Genomic DNA, 11,062 nt, shown 5'->3' with positions numbered 1-11,062 from the left:
TTGTCTAACTATTCGTAAACAGGCCCCCAAATTTCAATTGGCCCACCCCAAACATTAAGTAGGCTCACCCCCAAATTTCTAGTTGGCACACCCTCAAATTTAAATTGGCCCACCCCCCAAATTTAAATTCGGCCACGCCCGATTTTCTTTTCGCCCAGCCTTAAACTCAAATCCCAATTCCAAATTTCAATTGGGCCACCCCTAATTTTCAAGTTGGTGCATGCACGCACGAATTTCCATAAATCGACGTCCAAATTTCGAGTCGGCGCACCCCAAAATTTAGGCTGGTCAACACCCATATCGCCCCCAAATTCAGATTGGCCGACCCCGAAATTGCCCCCACATTTAGGTAGGACCAACCCCATATCACCCCCGAATACAAATTGGGCTGCCTCCACAACACCACCAAATTTAGGTTGGCCCACTCCAATACCACCTGCAAATCGAGGTTGGCCCACCCCCATATCCGCCCCAAACTAGCACTGGCCCACCCCTCAATCACCTCAAATTTAGGATGGCCCACCGCAAATCACACACCAATTAAGGTTAGTCCACCCATATATCACCCCCCCAATTCAGCTTGGCGCAGCCGCACATCACCCCCATGGTTAGGTTAGCCCGTCCCAATGTCACCCCAAATTTAGGTTGGCCCACCCCCATATCATCCCCAAATCCAGGTTGGCCCACCACCATATCAGCCCCAAACTTAGCCTGGCCCACCCCTCTATCACCTTAAATTTAGGATGGCCCACCGCAAATCACTCCCACATTTAGGTTAGCCCATCCCCATTACACCCCCGATTCAGCTTCGCCCAGCCCCATGTCACCCCCATGGTTAGGGTGTCCCACTACCCATATCCCACCAAATTTAGGTTCTCCCGCCCCCGTATCATCCCCAAATCCAGGCTGGCCCACCCCGCATATTCCCCCAAACTTAGGCTTACCCACCCACATATCACCTCAAATTTAGGTTGGGCCACCCCCATATCAGGCTCAAATACAGCTTGGCTCATTACCATTTCACCCCAAATTTAGGTTGGGCCACTCCCATATCATTACCAAATTCAGCTTGGCCCATCCCTGTATCACGCCCAAATTTATGCTGATGGCACTTCCAATTTCAAGTTGGCCACCCCAACCCTTCTTATGAAGACCTATGTATTCATATGGGAAATGCGTCAAGATTTTTGGCGTTACAGACACGATTTTGCACGATTTTGCTACCAAATTGCTGGGGTACTCGCCAACGAATGCTGCGCATTAAAAGCAACTGCACCGAACGAGCGACGCCATGTGTTGATCCTAAATACTGACGGCTAGCCAAGCTAGCTTCTCTGTAGAGCGACCGGGGCAGCCACAGCACGGGACATTTATTCAAATGGATTTTTTACGGGCACACCTACAGATTCATGCCACTTGGCTGTAGGCAACACATTAACAGTAGCTATTAATCCACACGCTGCACGTCTTCTCCTAGTTGGTGCATTTCTTATTTGGATGAATCTTTAGAAATAGTTAACGTTCGGGCAGCGACTCAGCTTAGCAGACCCTTTGTTCCGCACGAAATTTGCATAGGAATGGCACTGGCCACCGGGTGGCATTGTGGCCCAGGTGGACCTGATTCGCTCGGAGTATGTGCCCTTAAGGACAGGCGAAAGTCGTGAAAACGGACCTTCCAGAAGAACGCAATAAGAATAGCCATTTCGTTCTCCCAGGTTCCACGCTACAAAGCACTAAAGTATTTCTTTTTTGCATAACACAAAGCTATGCGCAAGCTTCTAGTTATGATGTCCAATGAATAAAATATTCATAAATGCGATGACCTAACTAATGAACTCGACACTGCTATGTTTTAGGAAGGAAAAATAGAAAACATAATATTTCAAGAGAACCACTGGAAAACCAGAACCGAAAGCAAACCATGAGTTTTGTGTTTCTGCCATCTGGTGGGAGACTGTAAAACTAAGTCCTATGCGGCTTCTAAAAAAAAAAAAAAAACTGCGCCGCTGCAAAACCAGAACCGAAAGCAAATATTGGATTTTGTGTTTCTGCCATCTAGTGACAGACTATAAAACTAGGCCCTATGCGGCTTAAAAAAAAAGTGCGAAGCGGGAATCGAACCGCGGCAACCGCGACGGGAGACGAAAGGTTCGCGCGATTCTACCACTCGGCCACGGGTTCCGAGTCTTCGCCCAGCGGCGCGCTCATGTTTTTATAGATACCTCGTGAATTTTCACAACAGTGTTACAAAAAACGCTTTTGGGAACAGTGTTGCGCCATGTATGGAGAGTCGCGATAGGCATCAATCGAAAGCTGAGTCTCCGGACTACATACGCTGCACTGCGTATTACGATAGACGTCGTAGGTTAATTACAGGCACCGTTCGTGCCTCGAAAATCGAGTACAAATTTTCGTCGTTTCCATAGGCTTCCATTGCTAAACCTTTAACCGCTGTGGGAACAAAATTCTTACGTGCCATAGCGTGATCACTGCATTTGGATCGTGCGGATTGTCTTCCAGAACACGTCTGTCGCCTGCGTTTTTCGATAATCGACCTGCAGCTTTTGTTATTCGCGAAAAACCCGCTCGTTCCATTGAAAACGCGCTAGCTTCGTGCCGGGGCCGCTTGGGGCGCTAGTTGGTACGTGTCCAGGAAAGCTGGATATGCGCTTTCTCAGCGACCCATGTCGGCGTGAAAGAGTTTCATTGAACAAAGGCGCATATATATACATTGCCACTTTAATGACGAATTCCCCACTGTGGTTATGCGCCACAGCCACTCAGGTCAAGAAGAAGAAGAAGAAGAAGAAGAAGAAGAAGAAGAAGAAGAAGAAGAAGAAGAAGAAGAAGAACAACAACAACAACAAAAATATTCAGCGACCCAAGTTGGTCCAGCGGCTGGTTTCGAATCCTGTTCCCTAAGCACAGCGGCTCGATGCGCTACCCATTCGAGCACGGACTGCAACTTGACAACAAAATTTTTTCCTCTCACAATAATTTTACGCTCTAAGTTCCAACATATAAATGGTTTATTGCCTTGTTTTTATCCGCGTAATTTCACCACGCGATTCATGGCCAATCCTCTACTGCGGGTATGCGTCATAACTACTCAGGTCAATAACAACCACAGCAACAAAATCTGTTTTTAGACAGGCAGCACCAGTGAGCGTGACTTCGCAGTCGTCCAACTACGTTAACAAAGACGTTACAATGCGATACCCCTTAACCGATTCCTTAATATCCTGCAGATGCGCAGCTTACTTTCTCATCATCTTGCACATCCATTCCCGAAGAACGCATGTCACAAAGCGGAAGCCCGAGAGCCGGAATTAAAAGGGCGCATGCTGTAGGACTAGAGTGTGAGTCCTAAAAGTCTGATCTTGCTTTAACCAAGAGCGGGAATAATTAAGACGATATGCCAAAAATTCGCACGCGACGCCTGCTAATGATGCACTGTTTACATATTCTGAGCACTCAATTCTCGGGAATACAGGTTGCGCCAAGCACTTAACCGACCTAGCACATTTGTATAGGCAGTGCATGAATTATTCTCTTTGAGAGCATATGTGAGAGCTTTGTGTTGCGTAAAGGAGCGAACGTATTCTTTATAAAAAAGACAGCAGGTTTGTGTGACCGTCGCATAATCGTTCCCTCCACTTTCGCTAAATTTAATTTTGGCCCATTCGTAGTTCTGCCCGGGCAGCCAGCTAAAATCTGCGCCACTAGTAAAACGCATTCATAACCCTCCGGAGCGCTAGCATGCGTAACGCATTGCACAGGCCACAATTAATGCACCTATCTTCGAGCTTTACGGGCACGACATCCATAACCTGGTCCTTACTTTCAGCAAACATAGACAAGACCCTTCGTTTATTTCACTGAGAACACCAGGGAAACGTAATACGTAGGTCGTACAACGCGCGGAAATAGCGAAGAAATGACGGTTGAGTCATTATTCATGACGCTCCTGCCGTAAAAACCGGAATATAGGCCGAACATTTTTAAAGAGAGAACCGCGGCAAAAGTAGACTTCCGTCTTATATACCGGCCATTAGTTGCCGGTAAACAGCGGCTTTTTTTTTAGAATTAAGGTGTTGACAGTCGACCTACATTCATTTTTTGGCGGTAATTAATCGAGAAACTCTAAAGTTTCCCAACATATTATATCTGCCTTAAGGTGCCCCTCATCGCCACCAAATAGGAACCTTGTGTAGCTAAAATTTCTGTCTGAACATAGCCGATAACGATCTTGGGCACTTTTGAACACTTGCTTAAACAATTTCATGCAAAAGCTGCACTTGGTCCACGTGCATTTGACTTTTCATACTAATTTTCCATAGTGGTACCCCATCATTTTTTTTCTAATTTTGATTTCGTTGGCATTTGTGGTTGCGCCAGGGCAGCGGGCTAAATTTTGTGCCGCTCGTAACACACACCCAGAAATCTCCGGAGCAAATCTCCAGACCACTTAATGACCAATTAACAATTTGCTAATGACACTGGGAAACAGCCTAAAAAACTCAAATAACGGTTTCAAGCACTTGCATTTCCTTTTAAAGCGTTTCTCCGCTTAGAACGAAGGAAAGCTCCTTCGCCTAATACGCACGCTCTGTAGCTGCGTTTTGACTTCATGGGCGCTTTCGACGGCAAGCGCGTGCCACCGTCAAGTGAAAAATATTTACTTTTTTGTTTTATCCTTTGCCGATCGTAACTAAACTGAGTGAGAAGCTTCTTTAAATGCCGAGGAATAAAAAAAGAACAGCATACATATAAACAAACGTATTTTTGTTGAAAATAGCGACTTTTGACCCGCACTTCCTCACTTTCCCCCATTCCCCCTCGTTATGCGACGCCAAAGTCGCCATTTTTACCATACATAGCAATTCTTGTTCTTATTGTATAGCTTGATTTATCCAACTAATAAAGAAGCTTCTCAACGAGTGACGAGCGCTAATATGACGAAAGAGAGACCTTCTCCAAAACGCGATTTCTTCTGATGAATGAGGTGGTCTGTGAAACACCACGCCGCTTCTGTTTTGGAGCCAAAGGCTGAGTACGCACTGCAGGAAATAATGTCATTTTTTGCTGGCAGCTGAGGGGGAGTAAAAGTGCTGATCATGGCTTATTTTCTATTTTTCATAAAAAGTGGAGATTCAGGTCTGAGTATTATTGCCACAATTCTTTGCCTGCACGGAGGCTTATTAGCACAGTGCTGAAGACGACGACGACGACGTTGTAGATTGATGCGTACACTTGCATGCCATTTGTGCGCCACTGAGACCGCTGTGAGTAGCATGTGAATATAGTGTGCGTCTCCGTCTCCTCCCCATACCACTATATTTAAAAAGAAGTATACACTTCTTGCTGTACGCTGTAAGTTGTTACAGTAGACAATTTCCGCTTCTCCTGTGCACGCAGACTCGGCACCAGTCTTCAAGTGAACCAGCGCGCCAAGCAAGGAACGTTTCTCAGGCACAGTCATGCTTCTCTGCATCCTGCTGTGGACGGCTGCATCAGTGCTGACGCCTGCAGTTCGCGGCAAGTAAGGCTTCAGTAGCGCTGACAGTTTGAATCAATATTTGACTGTAACAGATAGCGGGTCGAGGCACAAAAGACTACGCACGCGAAACGTATACGGGTCACGCCTTATAGAATTAGCCAGAAAGCAATGCACCAAATGAAGTATATAAACGAGGCACGTTAGCTTAATGTAGATCACAGTACGGTGACACTTCGCTCCAGTTCACTGGATGAAAAACACACAGGCAACTGCGTAAGAAAGAAAAAAAAAACAAAACAGCGAGCTATTAACACCTTGCATAATCACAACGAAATTTACAGCGAAGCTCCTGTTTTCAAGTAATTGCAATAAGAAGTTCTGTTGCCTGTATTTAAATGACACACTTTAAAGCGTTGTTCGTGTATGACTAACCCGACTGAAACCTTGCCCGCATGCAACACTTTCGAGCACTTGTCAAGGATTCTTTACAAAGGCAGTACTTAATGCAAACACATTTTACTTCGCGAAAACATTGGCCATACTGCCTCCCCTCCTTGCTTCTTCTGTGCTAAATTTGATCTCATTTGCATTCATAGCCCTTTTTGGGAAGTGGTACAAGCTCTGCGTTCATAAAACAGACTTACGACGCACCCATTGCATACGTAATTAACTGTTATTGCCCAAATTAAACCACACAATTAGAACTTCGCCTACTCATCTCCCATAACGTGGCGCTAAATTTAAACAAATCTGAACAAGTTGTCTTGTTTATTTCAACGAGGACACCGAGGACAGAGGGCGAACCTCGTATAACGTAGGGAAATACGAGAAAAAATAAAAGTTCAGTAATAATCTGTAACGATCCTAATTGGGGCAGAAACATTCAAGTTTCACGACACATCGCGCATAAGTTGTCCCCCGTTTCTACAAAATAGAAATTTGATATAAGGCAGAGTTCTTTCAAGACACTGGGGAACAGAGTTGATAACAGCCGCAGGACGTTTTCGAACAGTTGTATAAAAAGTTTTTATGCAAAAGCTATAATTATTTCACAGCAATTTACTTCCTCGCTTGTTTGCTACAGTGATACCTCACCGTTTTCGCTAAGTTTGATTCTGGTGGAATTTGTAGTTATGCAAGCTCTGCGTTCTAAATAGTGCGCCGCTTGTGCAACTTAACCATAGCTTCCGGTAAAGCGCAAAAGAGCATGCGGGACGACAGGAGTCGAAGACACAGCGCTGTGTCTTCGTCTCCTTCTGTCATCCTGCGTGCTCTTTTGCGCTTTACTTCAAGTTTTGCAGTACCAACTAGTCCACCACTCTGTCCTTTTGTATGTCAATCATAACGTTTCGGAGCCTTTGAATACGTAATTTATTGCGAATGTCGATATTAGCCCTTTCAACTTTGCTTACTCATTACTCATAACGTGCCCCTTATGTTTGCCGCTCCTGAAAAATGTACCTTGTTTAGTTCACAAAGGACGCCGGGAAAACCAGCTGCGAACCTCGTATAACGAAAAAAGAAAGATAAACAAATGTCAATGTTCTCTAATGTTTTGCAACCCTTATAATTGAGCGGGAAACGTGAATGGTATTGCTACCCATTCCACCTAACATTCCACCAAATTTAACCGAATTGGAAGTTGGTGTCTTGCGCAGGTATCTTACGGATCCTGGAAACGTTACGGATAACCGACGCTTCAATAAGTAACTTACTGCAAAGACTGTAAATGGCCTACACAAACTAAACAAATACGTTCGTCATTCACAACGCACTTCCCATATCGACCAAATCTAAACAACGCGCCTCGCATAGTTCTTTATTGCCTGAAAATTGGAAGAGGACGTGTATTCACTAATTATTTTCAAAGCACATTATTAGCCTGCACATTTCAAACTTTCTGCACACGTCACCCATAGAGTGGAGACCATTTCCTGTGAATATGAAATCTGTTCCTTTTCACGACGAAGCTATTAATGCGACTTGAAGCATTCGAAAATGTTGTATTCGCGTTTTCAGGGTTGGGGGTCTGAAAAAGAAAGTAATATAATCACCAAGTTTATATCTTCAGGAAAGCTGGGGATTGTTAGGGGGTACGTGCCGTCATACTTGAAGTGTGCATGTCAGGCATATCTGGGCAGGCGAGGAACAGGGTTGCCAGGTCCTCGGGCGAAAAAAATAGTCAAAAAATTCCCAAAAGTAGCCAGAACAGTCGCCAACTCCGGCAAAAGCTTTAATCGATAGTCAAAAAAGTAGCCACGGTGGGACAAACCAACACTTGTCAAATTTTTTACGTGAAAATCTGTAGTTTCCTGCTGGCACTGATGGCAAACGAAAATAACAGAACAAAACGAATGTTATCACATAGTATTGTATCGTAGTTTACCAATGATGAATAGCTGACATTATTTGGTTTGGCAGTCACCAAACCTGGCAACCCTGGCCATGGAAAACCTGCGCGCAGTGCGAGCCCCGACGATTTTCGCTTGTGGCACATCGCCAGTTCACGCTTTTGCACCGTCCTCTATTTAACGCTCTTCAGAGAGCGCATGTGCGCGACGATTGATAAACGGAACCTTTCCGTTTTCTCTCAATACAGCCATAGTGCCGCAATGTTTACAGCAGAAAATGTGTAAAAAGAACAGGCGATTTTTGCACTGTAGTTTAGACTCGTCGAAAGGTAGTGCCCAATGTGTAAACGGTCACCACTTTGCTATCTTGACAACGACATTTGTCGCAGAAAGTGACCGGCAGCGATTTCCAGTAAAGCAGCCTTTCAGGTATCGCACTCGGGCCTTTTGCGTTCTGTGGCGCTGGCTTAGCAGATTCGCTGAGCAAACAGGAACAGGAGACATGACATTGCTGGTCACTGTGTCAGCCGGTTTTTAAGACTAGTCTCGCCTATTAATCAGGGTCATCTCCTAAATTTGGAATATAGTGAACTTCCACCTACTTTCTTGTTTTCTCTATGTCGAGGTACAACTCTGTCAACATGCCAACGTCCTCAAAACTTCGCTTCCCAGGGAAGATGGTCAGCGCCACCCGCTGCCGAGTTCCGGACCAGCGTCTTCTTCTACGACGTCGAGCTTCGCGTCCGAGGGCGACCGCGCGACAGGCGCTCCGGGGATGGTCGTGACGACGACATCGTCAATGCTGACGGCAAGTTCGGTCGACGACAACCCAGACGGAGGCGTTACCACGAAAACGGCCAGCGTGGTGATGACGAGCACGTCGGTGACGGCGCAGACTGGGCGGGAGAGGCTGACTGCGGCTTCGTCGACTATTTCCTCGACAGCGTCGGCGTCGACAAGCACTACGGCATCAGCTGCTGTTCCCCCCGAGAGGAGCCGCATGGGGACGTCTTCCTCGCCGACGGTGACCACCACGACAACGACTAGTACTTCTACGACGACGACAACGACGACGACCGTGAGCTCCCGTAGCGAGCCCCAGTCGTCTATAGGGCATCGCGCTGCCGATAGCATCTCTGGAACAGAGAAGCGACTGGACAGAACCGATGCGGCAATTCGAGAGAGCAGCGGCGCTCTGGAAGCCGGTCATGTTGCATATTCAAGAGGCGCAAGGAAGTCCTCAGATACCCCGGATTTGGGAGAGGACCGCGAATGTAGCGGCGGCGGGGACGTGGCTCACGAAGGCCTCTGCATGGCTTAACGTTGGGGTAGTGCGCCTGGGCGCACCAAAAGTGTTTAGGTGCTCCTGCGTTCGCTGTGTTGTTGCGTGTGCAAGTAAACTGCTGTTTGGTGTTCTCAAAAATAAAGACAGTTGAATATTTGCTTGAACGTGTCAGCGCTATAAGTGTCCAGCAGTTGCAAACGCAAGAATAATGGACGGTGTGTCGGTGCAAGGAAACTACGTAGACTATAGGACCAAATGCTTACCGCCAGAACGCACTGACATGGACAGAAAGGCACGACAACACATGCTGTACTAGCAACTGAGAAGTTGAATATTATCTTGAACGTGTTAGCACTATAAGTGTATTCAGTTGCTAGTCCAGCGTGTATTGTCGCTCCTTTCTGTCCATGTCATGCGTTTTGCTGGAAACCATTTGTACTATGTGCAGCCCACGAGCTCAGGGAAACGCTACTATTACGTAGATCCACTTAGCTTCGCTAGGGCCACTTCGAGCAGTACATCGGAGTCGCGAATTAAACTTAGAATTTTTTTCAGGGGAGATTGCCTTCGTCAAAGCAACAAGTGTTTTTCTTAGCGGCGTTTATATGAAGAGTTAGATCAACACTTGCGCAAGTCAGAGTAAAATGAACCAACATGGTTGCGATGAGCATGTCGGCGATGGCTCTTACTGGCTGAGATGCGGTTGTTGCAATTCCGTGGGCCATTTTTTGTACAGAGACAATGTCAGTAAGCACTCCTAAGTCTGCTACTCCGGCGAATGAGTGGATGAGCAACCGGTACCTCACGGCAACAGCTCTGTCTCCGTGTGTCTGTTTCTTTCTACGTCCTCGTTCAGTCGCGCTTACACATTTTATCTTGGATTCAATCCAACTAGCCCGCCAACATGTTTTAATCTCACGGCAGCTATAATAGCCGCCTAATAAATACGCCCACTTTGCATCCTTGCATAAAATGGTCGCATTTCTTGAGTGACAGTGGACGCGGCAGCATTTTCCAAATTTGTTTTTTGGGCACCCACATGCTCTTGGTCCCCTTACATTCAGTCATCGATGATGTGGTTTAATCAAACGTACGTGCCTACTCGAGCTGTAAGCATCGATATTGTAAGCGGCGTATGGTATGAATAACTTTATTGGGCCCTGAAGGTCAACCCTAGGTTGACGCGGGCCGCTCCCACGTTTGGACTGTCAGGCTGAGCCCTTCAGCCACATCGCGGGCCTTCTGGACTGCCCGTAATTGGTCAGAGAGTGATTCACTGTGTAGCATTTGCCGCCACCATTCTTGTTCCTTGTGACAGTCTGTGAAGATCGCGGGGCACTGCCAAAGCAGCGTATTCATTTGTAAATATACTTGTATACAGCGACTCGTTTGCGTCTTCCCACTTAACATATTTGGTGGAGGTGGAAGCTCTCTGTCTTCGTCATGGAGCTTCGCAGTGGACGGTACGTCACGCTTTCCATCATGGCTCTCGGAGACGACAGCTCGATTCAACACCTGCTGCCAATCCGATGACCAACATCGCACTCTCCGCTCCCCGTGATACTGGCGTATTTTCGGAAAAAGATGGGGAAAACGTCGAGGACTAGATCAGTCTGTACGAACGCGTCAGCACCAATAACCAGTGGGACTCTTCTGTCATGCTCGTCAACGTAGTATTTTACCTCAGTGGTACACCTCGAGTATGGTTTAGGGCCCACGAAGATGAGCTCACCAGTTGGGATACGCTTAAACAAAAGCGGCGAGACTTGTTCGGCAACCCTTACGGTCACCAACTTACCGTTAAGAAGGCGTTGTCTAGCCGCATGCCCACGTCAACAGAGTCCTACCACACGTACATTGAAGAAGTCTTGGCCCTGTACCGCCAAGTTGACGCGCACATGACTGAGCAAGACAAGGTTTCTCACA

The 11,062-nt window shown here is 46.6% G+C and overlaps 1 protein-coding gene across 1 annotated transcript; it reads left to right on the top strand.

Annotated features, from left to right (window-relative positions):
- The first annotated feature begins 5,442 nt into the window (after positions 1-5,442).
- LOC140216184 (uncharacterized) lies at positions 5,443-9,288 on the top strand. Its single transcript, XM_072286598.1, has 2 exons — positions 5,443-5,542; positions 8,524-9,288. The coding sequence occupies exons 1-2, from the start codon at positions 5,481-5,483 to the stop codon at positions 9,170-9,172; spliced, it is 711 nt and encodes a 236-aa protein (XP_072142699.1). The 5' UTR covers positions 5,443-5,480; the 3' UTR covers positions 9,173-9,288.
- Positions 9,289-11,062: the final 1,774 nt, after the last annotated feature.

The sequence above is a fragment of the Dermacentor andersoni genome, chromosome 2, assembly GCF_023375885.2.
Source record: "Dermacentor andersoni chromosome 2, qqDerAnde1_hic_scaffold, whole genome shotgun sequence".
NCBI classification, from domain to species: Eukaryota; Metazoa; Arthropoda; class Arachnida; order Ixodida; family Ixodidae; genus Dermacentor; species Dermacentor andersoni.
Note: the sequence above shows the minus strand (reverse complement) of the source record. Positions and strands in the feature narration are given on the sequence as shown.